The 13,445-nt window shown below is 38.8% G+C and overlaps 1 protein-coding gene across 7 annotated transcripts in view; it reads right to left on the reverse strand.

Annotated features, from left to right (window-relative positions):
- The window catches only part of ahcyl2b (adenosylhomocysteinase like 2b), a 56,355-nt gene that overhangs the window by 14,085 nt on the left and 28,825 nt on the right, over positions 1–13,445 (reverse strand). For all 7 annotated transcript variants that reach the window (XM_078419568.1, XM_078419570.1, XM_078419566.1 and 4 more), the window contains 7 exons: positions 11,726–11,869; positions 10,546–10,646; positions 7,981–8,083; positions 5,018–5,112; positions 3,793–3,899; positions 1,113–1,229; positions 361–424 (listed from right to left, as the gene is read on the reverse strand). In XM_078419568.1, coding sequence (XP_078275694.1) covers positions 361–424; positions 1,113–1,229; positions 3,793–3,899; positions 5,018–5,112; positions 7,981–8,083; positions 10,546–10,646; positions 11,726–11,869 — 731 coding nt within the window. The remainder of the gene's footprint in view (positions 1–360; positions 425–1,112; positions 1,230–3,792; positions 3,900–5,017; positions 5,113–7,980; positions 8,084–10,545; positions 10,647–11,725; positions 11,870–13,445) is intronic.

Here is a 13,445-nt window from a genome sequence, read left to right on the forward strand (position 1 = left end):
AAAAGAAACTGGCGCTTGAAATCTGAAAAGATGATTTTGTCTGAACTATAACTCCCTCCCACCTTAAAATATTAAAGTGATTCTCTCATCCGTCACAATCTTAGTGGTTGCGAGTGAACAGATTCAGCTACAATCTGAAAATGAAAGCCAGCAAACAGATAGACCAAATGAACAGTGATGAGAAATAGAATTCAACACTGATGTCACTGCAAAGCTAAAGGCTGCTCAAAAATTATAATATTTATCTACATTAATAAATTTTGATTAGGGACACACTTATTGAAAGTTTAGTCTGAAAAGTTTAGCACAACAAATTGAGAATTAGTTCAGTCTGGAAAGCACAAAGCAGCAAATATTTACCTCCCCATATCCACATACCACGACCTGTTTGCCACCAAACATCACATCTGTTGTCCTCTTGAGGCTTTCAATAAAAATATGAAATTTATAGTTAGTTCCTAAATAGTTTCACACGCCAAGGACAAATGTCATTTACTGTTGTAATCATTTACTGTTACAATAATCCATCTTTCTCAAGGACAAATCAGTGAAGAAACCCATAATCAATGGGGCAAATGGGGACTTGATGTTGAATTTAACAATTTTAGATAATATCCCCTTCCCCAAACACACTCTCACTCTCCAAAGAAATGTCTCTACTTTTCTGAATCAATGTGTTTCATTTTCTCTTTGTTTCCAAGTATATTGTAATCCTCATAACCTTCATCTGCCCCCTAGCAGACATTCTGTTCTCTACACCCTCCTTCTCTCTGCAACCTAAAGCAAGCTGGCTTTCAAACTTTCTCCCCTTCTCACCCACCCGATTAATTATATTTTTTCAATAAAGATAAAATAGCATACTTAGTCCCAAACCTGCCAATCAAGAGGGGTCTGGCTTTCATTTGGGACCTTGACATACATGAATAGCAACGGACATCAGCAATCTTTAAAACTTTGGGACTAAATGGCTAAGTTTTCAATACACTTTCTTTTGCCACGGATATTTTGAGTACTGCCATTTCCTGGATTAGTATTTCACTCCCAGATAGATATAATAAATATTTCTTGAAACTTTAAGGCTGATTTGAGGTCAGCAGGTTTTGAATACTTACCCATCTAGTATGGACTCCCTACAGCAATAAAGATTATCGAACTTCTGCTTGGTTACAGAGTCATTTACATTCATGGCTGGAACACAGAGCTTACCAGCTTTAGACAACTGATAAAGCCTTAAAAAAAGAGAGAAAGCAAAAAACAGAAATTTCACATTCAAAATACTTCAGGCAAACCAGTTAAGCTCAAGCACATTGCTGACAGAAGTCAAAAGACGAAGAAAAAAAAAATCACACTAGTAAAATATTTCTGTTTTATTTCAGTTTGGGACTGGAAGTTCTATTGGACACTTGGAGATTGTTTTTCATCTCTCCTACTGTCAGTTATTTGCAATAGAATTCAAATTTGGATAAGAGATTTTTGGGGAATTTACAATTTTATATCAATTGCTGAAACAATAAACTACTGGAGAACTGCAAAACTTACATGACTGTGACAGAAATGTAAATTATATAGTACGATGCTATGCAGCAAGGCCTGAAGACACAAGACATGAGTGGTGCATATAGTTGGACATCCAAAATAAACAATAGCAGTAGCCAATTGGCCAAAATGAATGAGACTGAAACCTTGTGGTTTTCAGACTTCCACTTACATGGCAACTCTTCACAAGTCTTTTAATTTGAAATGAGCTACACAATCATCACAATGACATTCCAGAACGTATGTTTATGGCCTCTGTCACTTTACCAAATTTTAATCTTGAAGATTGTAATGTAACCTTTTAATTGGTTAATTTTCATATTATTCCAAAAGGTTGAAAAACACAGGTGTATGGAAAAAATGTTTACATTTTGTTTTTTCTCATATTGGCTTGCTTCAACAATCTTTCCTAATTTGATTGACTGAAACAAACGCAGGCACTTTGCAATACTGCAGTACCCTGGAATTAGATTCCACTAGCATCTTATCCAAAAATGATTCAACTATGCCCAACCTGGACAGTGATCACCAATATGCTCACAGCACAGTAATAACAGAAGAGATATTCAGCTCAACACTGTTTAGTTTAGCACCATGCTGTCCAAAAAACAAAAAAAAATCAGCATGGAAAATAACACATGTAGACCAATAACTGGAAGCTAGACACAAAAAGCTGGCGTAACTCAGCGGGATAGGCAGCATCTCTGGAGAGAAGGAATGGGTGACGTTTTTGATCGAGACCATTCTTCAGATTGGTTAGGGATAACGAAAACAAGAGATGTCGACGGTGATGTGGAGAGATACAGAACAATGAAAGAAAGATATTCAAAAAAGTAAGAATGATAAAGGAAACAGCCCATTGTAAGCTGTTTGTAGGGTGAAAATGAGAAGCTAGTGCGACTTGGGTGGGGGATGGATAGAGAGGGGGAATGCCGGGGCTACTTGAAGTGAGAGAAATCAATACACATACCACTGGGCTGTAAGCTGCCCAAGCGAAATATGAGCTACTGTTCCTCCAATTTGCATTTATCCTCATTCTGACAATGGAGGAGGCCAAGGACAGAAAGGTCTGTGTAGGAATGTGAAGGAGAATTAAAGTGTCCAGCAACCGGGAGATCAGGTTGGTTCATGCGGGCTGAGCGAAGGTGTTCCACGAATCAATCACCCAGTCTGCATTTGGTCTTGCCGATGTACAAGAGTCCACATCTTGAACAACGGATACAGTAGATGAGGTTGGAGGAGGTGCAAGTGAACCTCTCCTAACCTGAAAGGACTGTCGGGGTCCCTGGACAGAGTTGAGGGAGGACGTATAGCGACAGGTGTTGCATCCTCTGCGGTTGCTGGGGAAGGTACCTGGGGAGGGGTTGGTTTGGGTGGGAAGGGATGAGTTAACCAGGGGGCCGTGGAGGGAACGGTCTCTGCAGAAGACGGAAAGGGGTGGAGATGGGAAAATGTCACTAGTGGTGGGATCCCGTTGGAGGTGGTGGGAATTTCGGAGGATTATGTGGCGTATGCGATGGCTGATGGGGTGGAAGGCAAGGACGAGGGGGACTTTTTCTTTGTTGGGACCAGGGGGAGGGGTTGCAAGGGCAGATCTGCGGGGTACCGAGGAGACACGAGTGTGGGCCTCATCTATGATAGGAGAGTGGAACCCCCGTTTCCTAAATAATGAGGACATCTCGGATGTTCTAGTATGGAACACCTCATCTTGGGCACAGATGCGGCAGGGTGACAGAGACATAAATGGAAGCATTTGATTAAGCTCGTGTGAATCAGAATAACAATAAGACATTATGGGGCAGCAGAAAATGGGTTTCATTTGTAGTTCTTCACTTGGCAGTTGTCCAAGCATGACAGTTGCCAAAACGTGACTTAAATTGACAGGTACATTTCATATATAGAGTAGATAGTAACACGAGATCAACATGCAAGAGGCAGTTGGACAGACACGTGAACTAGTGGGAAATAGAGGGATAGAGACCATATGCAAGTAGGTGGGTTTAGTTAGATTGGCATCATCTTTGGTGCAAATATGGCAGACTGAAGGGCCTGTGCTGCTATATCCTATTAAACTACTGTTCCAACAATTAGCTATAGGTGGTGTTTCAAATCTCAATTATAATGCAGATTGAGAGAGTAGAAAGAACATGCAGAATGTCATTTGCATAATACAAGGCACAATACCCAAATGAAGTGTTGCAGAATTGATAAAAATAACTAAAAGGTTGCTAAGTAGTTTGCATGTTAAGCACTCACCTGTGAACACCAGTCACACTTTCTTCCACTATGCCCTTAATTTTCTTGAACATATTAGGATACTTCTTATAAATCCAGTGGGTGAGGTCACCACCATCATCCAGGATCTGCACCAAAACACAAATTACCTCTGACTTCATTTGAAAGCGTGCATATTATGTAGCTAAGCCAAAACCAAACCCAGTCATCAAAGTACAAAGGAACACTCCTGCATCTCTGGATCAGAATTTCAAAAGCCTATGAGAAACATGGATGCAGAAGCCAAACCCTTCTCGCTACAATCAACATCCATTCATCGCAAAGGTTTAAAACTTATCCACTATGAACTTTGTGTAAACCACACAAGTTCAATACTGAAGTTCTAACAAGAGAAAGCTAGCTAGAGCTCTTAAGGATAGCAGAGTCAGGGGTATGGGGAGAAGGCAAGAACGGAGTACTGATTGAGAATGATCAGCCATGATGACATTGAATGGTGGTGCTGGCTCGAAGGGCCGAATGGCCTACTCCTGCACCTATTGTCTATTGTTTATTGTTTCCACCCTTCCAAGAAAATCTGTGGATACACACCAAATACTCAGTATGCAATTCTAAACCCATAACCCCAAATGACATGGCACACCAAGGTTTTAAAGTTTTGCTCCTCTCAAATCCTATTATGCAAGATATATTCCCTATAGCATTCTTTCTTTCATTTCATACAGCCAAGCCATTGCTATTCATTATGCCATTGTGCACAAGTTTCTATATCCTTGTGAAATATGTTATTTGTTTCCCTCAATTCGAAATCTAAATGAATTTCATTTAGGAAATATTGCAGAGATTGTAATAATTGTAATATTTTCATATTATTAACAAGTTTTAAGATTGCTCAAAATATACAGCTGAAAAATATGGCCAGTGCCTCGGCAGAAAATGTATTTGTGGACACAGAATTCTTCAGATATGCGCCAATGTTATTGATCAAACAAGTCCCCAATCCAAAGGATATAATTAATCATTTTTCACTATATCACATACCTTTAACTGGAATCAACAACTAAATGTAAAAACATCTATACATATCCAAAATAAATCCAAAATTTAGCAAGGAATTTAAGGACTAATTTATTACTATTAGAAATGCATACAGGTTAGGCCTTTTTTAAATTAATGCTAAGTGATCAAACTAAGAAAAGTTGCATTCCCAGTATTTGAAACTGTTAAAAAGCAACAACCTGGTCTTTACCATGTTAGGCTGCCATCCTTCCACATTCACACAGCGATCAATACACCACCAAAAATCATCTTCTGATTCTCCCTTCCAGGCAAAGACTGGATAACCTGGCAATGAGGAAGAATGGCTGTATGTTAGTCAAAAGCATACTCAGTTACTGATGCAAGAGTAAACCCCCATGTCCTTTCAGCACACATAAATTAAATTCTTTGAATAATATCCGGCATCTATCCCAGATGAGAAAAATTACCAGCAACCTTTTCTTATGCAACCAGAATTTTAACATAGAGAACAATGGATACAAGGGCAAATTATAGTTTGTGCTCAGGATTGAGCCAGTGGCTGGAATATAATTGAGCAACGCTGATGATGATAAATAATTATCTTAAAGGGATTTGGATGTCATTATGAATGAGTGAACATTGAAACACACAATTGGCACTGCGCAATCTATTCCTGGATTACATTATTTTGTGGATTGTGTGCATGGGTACTTTTATTCTATTCAGACTTACAAGGTTTACAAATAATGAAGGATTGAAACCTCAATTCAATTACTACATGAATATTGAAATATGAAATTTCAACCCAATTGATTTAAATGAAAATACTTAACAGGTCTTCAAATCACAATATATTTAAACTGTGTTGAACAGGCGTCCACTCGTGATTAACCAAAGAGATAACACACGAGTGTTCGACATAGCTATTTTATATAGTATTTTACATAGCTGGTAACATGAAATGGGTAGGAGCACACCACCAAAATATAAAAAGGATATGTAATTTACAAGAAAAATGTTCTTAATTTAAAGAGTACATACGATGTCTATCAATCATGTCAACGTGAAAGGAAGCTCATAATTTCAATGAACAAATCTCTTGAATTGTAATCACAAAGCATTCATTACTTATAGAAAAACACAAAGTGCTGGAAAAACACGAGGGTCAGGCATCATCTGTAGAGAGAATGGACAGATGACTCTTTGGGTCAGGACCCTTCTTTAGACAGGTGCTGCCTTACCTGCTGAGTTCCTCCAGCACTTTGTGTTTTGCTCAAGATTCCAGTAACTACTGTTCTGTGTCTTCTAGAGGCACTATATATATTTCAGTAAAGACTTTGTTTAAAAAAAAAGGAATTTAAAGTAACATTGAGCCATGTTAACCTGCCCACTATTTTTGCATAAACAGGACATTGCACAGTTAATAATATCCCGCTGAAATTGCTCCGAGACACACTGCTCACTCCACAGAAAAATAGTGGCATCTTATCTGGCTCACTTTTGATCATTGTTGCAATTACATGCCAGATGAGAAATTAGCATGACACTTAAGCAGGTTTTTTGAAATGATGCAGAGAGTCTGTTTTGGAAATATTTAAACTTCATATATATTTAATCATGGTTGGATTAGTGGTTGAGGATTCTTTTAAAGCAGGCATTAACTATTTACGCCCAGAGAACTAGACAAATGAAAACTTTCTATTACATGGTTTTTCTTCTAAAGCAGCCTTGAGATTGGAGGTATCAATTGTTGGTTACCCAAAATCTGAATATTTCCTTTTTTTAAAAATCCAATTCAATTTTTCAATCCAATTTTTTTCCTGTCTTTCAATATAATTTTCAGTGCTTGATTTGACTGTATTTATCCACTCAAAATTAAGTTTCTCATTCAATCCTTCAGTTTGTCCCACAAACCTTCAAACTGCATTGCTGAGAGAAATAGACAAGGGCTTGCTCCATTCATTAGATTCCAAATGCCCATTTGCTCTCTGTGCAAGATTAGCAACATGCACATGACATATAAAAATCCTGGTGGTGAGGATGGGGTGGTCACATATTCACATATTTTATAGTGAGTACCTCTACTGATTCTCAAAGACTGGCCATCATCTACAACATACTAATCAAGAATCCCATAGACTGTGACCTACATGCCTGGAAAAGTGAAATGGCAATAACTCAAGCATCTTCAGGACAAAGTATCTAAATGAACTAACAGCCAATTGACTACACTGAAACTTCACTCCATCCATCAAATGCACATCCTGATGAATTGTATACCATACATGAAATGCAGCAACTTGCCAAGATCACCGTGACAGCATTTCCCAATCTGATGATTTCTATAACTTGAAGCATATGAGCAGCTGGTTCTACAACCATTATCAGTGTATTTGTGTGAAAAGGGGCCTGATCGGAAACGTCATTCATCCATTTCCCTCCTGTCTGATCCCAGATATCTTTCTGCAGTTTGTTCTGTAAGAGTGCCGTATGTATCAACATTGGAACAATGAAATGCTTACGTGCAGCAACATAACAGGCTTATAAACAGTATTCATAGATAAACAACAAAATATTAAAACCCCCAATATTAGTGCAAAAGACCCCAAGTTCTTAGCACAACCAAGAGAATTCAAGATTCGTAGATTAATTACTGTTTGTAGTGTTCAAGAGTCTGATGACTGTTGGAAACAAGCTGTTCTTGAACCTGGAGGTCATGGTTTTCAGACCCCTATAACTTTGCCCCGATGGCATGAGTGAAATGAGAGCGTGGCCACCAGGATGGTCTGGGTCATTGATGATCCCTTAGATGTCAGGGTGATCAGTGCCTGCGATGGACCTGCAAGATGTCTACCCCAGGATCACTGTGTTCCTTCAATGTGACTGCACGGAAATCTCAGAATTCCCTACCCAACCACCACCCCACAGACTGCAGTGAATCAAGGCATTTTCATCTTAGAGAACAATTAATGATAGGCAACAAATGAGAAAACTAAAAAATACCTCATATCCTTCAGTGCAAAATATTAGTAAGAATGAGGCAGGGTTAGGTCTAACTGACAGCAGAAGTTATTTGCTTTGGGCACGGTGCATGACTTTACCAGGAACATACAATCTTAGATTCTTCAGGACTTTCAGCTTCTTTTAAAAATGTTCAATGGAAAAATAGACAATGAATACTACCGGCCTTACCATTCTCACCCAGAGCAGCAGCCACTTCATTCTGGGTGGAATAAATGTTACAGGCAGCCCACCTGCACTGTGCTCCAAGGGCAGCAAGGGTCTCCATCAGCACCTGCAACACCAGAAAATAACAGAAGGCCAAAAGAAGAGAGATCACACTGGAATCTTCTGTTTTAAAGTTTAATTACTGCCTTCCTTAAAATAAATTATTCCACATGACTACAGTCTGCTTTTACCCTATCCAGGAGAATTTATATATTTATTATCCCAGGATTGTTAGAAAATAGTCATTGTATATATTTTGCTTAAATCATGGTTGTTTTAAACACATGTCCATGCAAACAACAAAGAGCATTTTAATCATTTAAGATTACAAAAGATCTTTCGACATGAAATTATTTTTTTGAATTTTCCTGGTAAAATTATCAGTTGAGGTCCTTTATAAAATAGATTGCCACAAAATTTTAATTCTATTCCAACAGGCATCAATAAGTATAATTAAACACCCAGATGAATCTTAATTGGTTGTCAGAACTGTTTGGCAATGACCTCTGGGGCCATAGAATTAGCGTGGATCAGCTTTCAAAGGCCCATTGAAATGTATCACTCAACCTTACCTTGAGCACCCATCACCATATGTGAAGAAAAACCATCCTGCATGAATAATCAGGTGTAGAACGTAAGAGAAGGGTCACACAGTTGGTGGAGTTTAAGAACATAAAAAGTGGGTGCTGGAGATAAGTCGCAACACTTGAGAACAGAGGGACCCAGCACAGGGAGTCATCAAGAACGAATAGGGACCTAGGTTGTTGAGAACAAAGAGGGTCATGGCATCGGGGGGCCACCAAGAGAACACAGAGGGAATATTGTGGACTACTTTGTCGTCCCCCTACATGTGGCGGCTCTTTACATACTTTGTGTACGGTATGCAAAACAAAGTCACATGTCACATAGAAAATAGGTGCAGGAGTAAGTCATTCAATATGATCATGGTGGATCATCCAAAATCAGTACCCCATTCTTGCTTTCTCACCATATCTCTTGATTCCATGTGATAAAGTATCAAATCAATGTATTGTTGAACCGAACAATACAATCTTCATGTTTTGCACACTCTGCTGCAGTGGCGAGATTGTGCAAATATCCCCAACTCAAATACGGAGTAAAAATTCTAATCCCGTTGACAGTAAAGGGAAGCATGGATATGACAAATCAAGGCAGTTTCAGCAGATGTTGAATATATGCTCTGAGTATGGTGTCCAATTTGATGTGAAATACAATGCTAAAAAGAGCGTTGTCATGATTTGTAAAGTAAAAGGGGACAAAGATCTAGTCTTCCCATCATTTTACCTGTCAGGGCAGGTTCTATCTGTCTGCTGTAAAGCTAAGTATCTGGGACATGTCATCACAGATCAAATGTCTGATGATGAGGACATGTATAGACAGCGCCGCATGTTGTATGCACAAGCTATCATGTTGGTTAGGAAATTCCACTGGTGCTCAGGAAATGTCAAGATAAACCTGTTTAGAGCATACTGTACTCCTCTTTACACTGCTCCTTTGTGGATAAAGTTTAATAAGTCAAGCATCCATAAACTTAAGGTTGCCTATAATGACTGCATGTGCATATTGCTTAGAAAGCCAAGGTGGTGCAGTGCAAGTGAACTGTTTTGTAGTGCAGGAGTCAATACGTTTCATGCCCTGTTGAGGAATCTCATGTTTAAATTTATATGCCGATTGAATGGTTCTCAGAATTCCATCATTGTGCTGCTGGTAAATCCTGGTTTCAGTGCCGTGAGATACCTGTCACCTATGTGGAAACATTGGTATTGTTGCCTTTTCTAATTTAATTTAATTTTATATGTATATACTGTGTACTGTATGTGTATTCTAATGGACCATGAGTCTGCTTAATAAATTTTAATAATAATAATTAATATAGTAGCTCAAAAGTGCCATCTGCAGGAGTGAGAATGTTGTAGCATTTTCCTCCAACTGCAATAACGTTAGCAATTATCCATGAAACCGTTGCAATTGTAATACATTATACCACTGACAGATCTACAGAGAGAACGGAGGCGTTGGGGGTGAATGCAAAAAATCTGAAAGCAAATTAGAGTGGTCCTCGCACCAAGCCACATTTCTCCATTTATCTGGAGGACATGCCCAAATGGCTGTATAAGAATCTAAAAGGATTATTGCAGCAAAAGATAACATGAAAAAAGCGGAGAGTAAAATTAAATTTAGAAAGGGTTCGAAAATAATAATTTATGGTCCCATGGCAAAGAGCATCAGTATAGAGAAAGAAATCTTTCCGTCTCTGGATCAGGCACGGTGCACTGCAGACCTTTGGAAAGAAGTCTTTAATTCCAACCAAAGAGAATGCATTAAACTACATGAACAAGGTTTTTTAATTTCTGCGCCAATGTTTATTTCACATGGCACTCAATGGAAAGAATTTTCATTCTTATGAAGACTGACAAAGTTGAAAGTGGAGTTCTGGACAGTGAATGAAGATACTCACCATGCAGTCTCCTGATTTTAATAAGCACAGTTCTAAAGTTGGACACTTACCGCAGTCTGGGCTGTGATGTGAGTACAGCCGACTATCTTTGCTCCAGCCAATGGCTTTTCTCCCTGGGCTCGTTTTCGTAGAGCCATAAGTGCTGGCATTTCTGCACCGAAATAAGAGCAAGCGTATGGTTGATAATGAAAAAACATTGGAATTCCAATTTTTATTTCATGTTAATCCACAGTTGACAAAAGAAAACAAGATTGAGAAACGTGGTTACATCACAAGTTACAATAATATTTAGGCAGGATTAAATGCTGGGAATATTTGGATTGGAATATTCCACTGCACAAAACCAAACGCGAGAGAGACCAATCCCTTAACACTAAGAATGCCACCTCTATTTCTCCTTGGTTGCTACTAAACAAAAGGGATCTTTGGCTTTTATTCAGCAGTATCAGCTATGCCTACATTTATTTTTAAAGTCTGAAGTAGGGAGAAAGTGATCAGAGGACTAAATGACCAAAAAATGTGTTTATTGCTCTGACCTCTTATCTCGATACTACTTACTTTCAGAATTGTCCAATATTCAGACAGGAAAAAAAAAAGTAAAGTCCCAAACTCGATTAGGGGGAAACAAATTCCTCTCTTCATACACAGTCAAGCATAACCAGTCAAAGAGGTCTCATTGATTGTGTGCTGGTTATCGCCATTCAATATATCGTGCTCTTAAATTCTCTTTTGGTTAAATCTGGGACAACGGGGAGGCAGAGGACAAATATTATTACTTTCTAGAGATCATGTTGGTTGGTTTGTTGGCTTTCATGGCGAGGGCTCACTCTGCTGGACTGAAGGATAACATGCTATAGGAAGGAACCACAGAAGCTAGTTTACACCGAAGATAGACAAAATGCTGGAGTAACTCAGCAGGACAAGCAGAATGTCTCGACCCAAAAAGTCACCCATTCCTTCTCTCCAAAGATGCTGCCTGTCCCCCTGAATTTATCCAGCATTGTGTCCATCTTCAATAATCTATGCTGACTGCTCAAAGAACAGCCTAATCTCTCTGCTTTTTATGGTAATGTGTATTACGAGGAGAATGGCATTTCAACAATAACGTCAGATAACCTGCTCATTTGGTCAAAACCCCACAGATTTATTATACTTCAAGACACTAGCTCAGAATTATCCAAATGTATAAAGTGTACACTGGTAACGATGATTAAAGGTTCAACCTCGCACCTTGTTCTGCAATTTCAATCTCCCTGCGTCCGAAGTCTGCTTGCTTGATGTTCTTGATGCAGAAGTCACTGCTGCCCTTCGAATTTTTCTGTTGCTTATCACGAGGTGAAGTTTCGTCATCTGAGCTATCTGTGTAAGATGCCGCTAGAGGACAACGAGAACAATGAACAGTTAACGTAACAGAGAAGTATCACTCTTCCAACTCCTGGCCTATTCAATGTTTCTTTTTCTCTTGTTTATTATGACGCAGGATATCATTGGGACCATAGGACCCATAACAGTGCCTGGAAGAGAGAATCCTATTTCCTCCTCCATGTATTACTCTGCCTCTTAAAGCATTCTCCCTCATATACCCTTCAACTCCTCTGCAACACTTCTTACTACTAATCTTTACAAAAGGATAATTTTATTCTACCCACTTAAACTACAGTCATGTTAGGGGTGTGGGAGGAAACTGGAATATACAGCAGAAACCACTGAAATTAGAGAAAAGTTCCACACAGACATCACCCAAAGTTAGGATTGAACCCAGATCCCTGGAGCAATGAAGCAGCTACACTAACTGCTGTGTAACCAAGCCATATTAGGCTGGGAAAGAGGATAAATGGGTTATGAAATATTTCACAACCTCATTAACATCACTGTTCAGATGACTAAAAACAATAAACAATTCTAAGGACACAGTGGACCTTTCAAATTGTAAGAGTAATTAGTTTTGATTAGGCACTTGTGCATGGGCAGTCTGAATGGCTGAGAATCCACCATTATTGACCTTCTTATTAACACTGCTTTTTTTTTCATGTGAACAAATGTGAATATAGGTCTTGCAGAGTACAGGCGGCACTTGAATCACAAAGGAGAGACAAGATGCAGGGTCCTAATCTTGATGCAGGGTCTCAGCCCAAAACAATCACCACTGTTTGCCTCCACAGATGCTGTTCAACCTGCTGAACTCCTTCAGCTGGTTGTTCTTTGCTTTTGATTCTAAAATATATTTCAGTACATTTTTAGCAAATTAAATGTGCATTTATCTACTGGGGAGGCTTCATAATGAAACCAACTTATTAACTAACTTTTTGAAATCCCTAATAGCATTTCAAATTTAATACAGTTGTTTCACTAGCAATACAACATTTATCCCATTTATTCCTCCGAGCATAAATGGTGCTTGAATTTTAAATGGTCAAAGGGACACAAATTCTTAGGTCAAGCATCCTCATGGCATCTATCTTATGGCTATGAAACATTGAGGGGAGAACAGGAGACACTGGAACATTCAACACATCAACAGCATCAGTGGCGAGCAAAATAAAAGATTCGATTCAGCTCAAGGATCATTCATGAGAACTGGAAAAGTCAGAAAACTGGTATTTTAAGTTGTAGAGAGCAAGGTTGGAGAGAACAGAGGGGGTGGTTATAAGTAGTTGCAACAATTGCTTAAAAAAAAGTAAGTTTGAAGACAGAAAAAATAAAAGCAAATTGAAACAAAGATAAAGCCACATCTGCAAAAGGAACAAAAAGTGAGCAGTTACCCAAAACTGATAAAGTGAATATCAAGTCCCGAGGACCACAATATACACAGGAGAGGTGCTGCTCCTGGAACTTACGTTGGACATTGCTGAAGCAATGTAGGTCAAAGAGCAGACAGAAATTGAATGGGACAAAAATCAAAGTTACAGTAATTGGAAGCTCAGAGTCACCGTTGTGCACTAGAGGTGAT

Source organism: Rhinoraja longicauda, chromosome 23 (assembly GCF_053455715.1).
Source record: "Rhinoraja longicauda isolate Sanriku21f chromosome 23, sRhiLon1.1, whole genome shotgun sequence".
NCBI classification, from domain to species: Eukaryota; Metazoa; Chordata; class Chondrichthyes; order Rajiformes; family Arhynchobatidae; genus Rhinoraja; species Rhinoraja longicauda.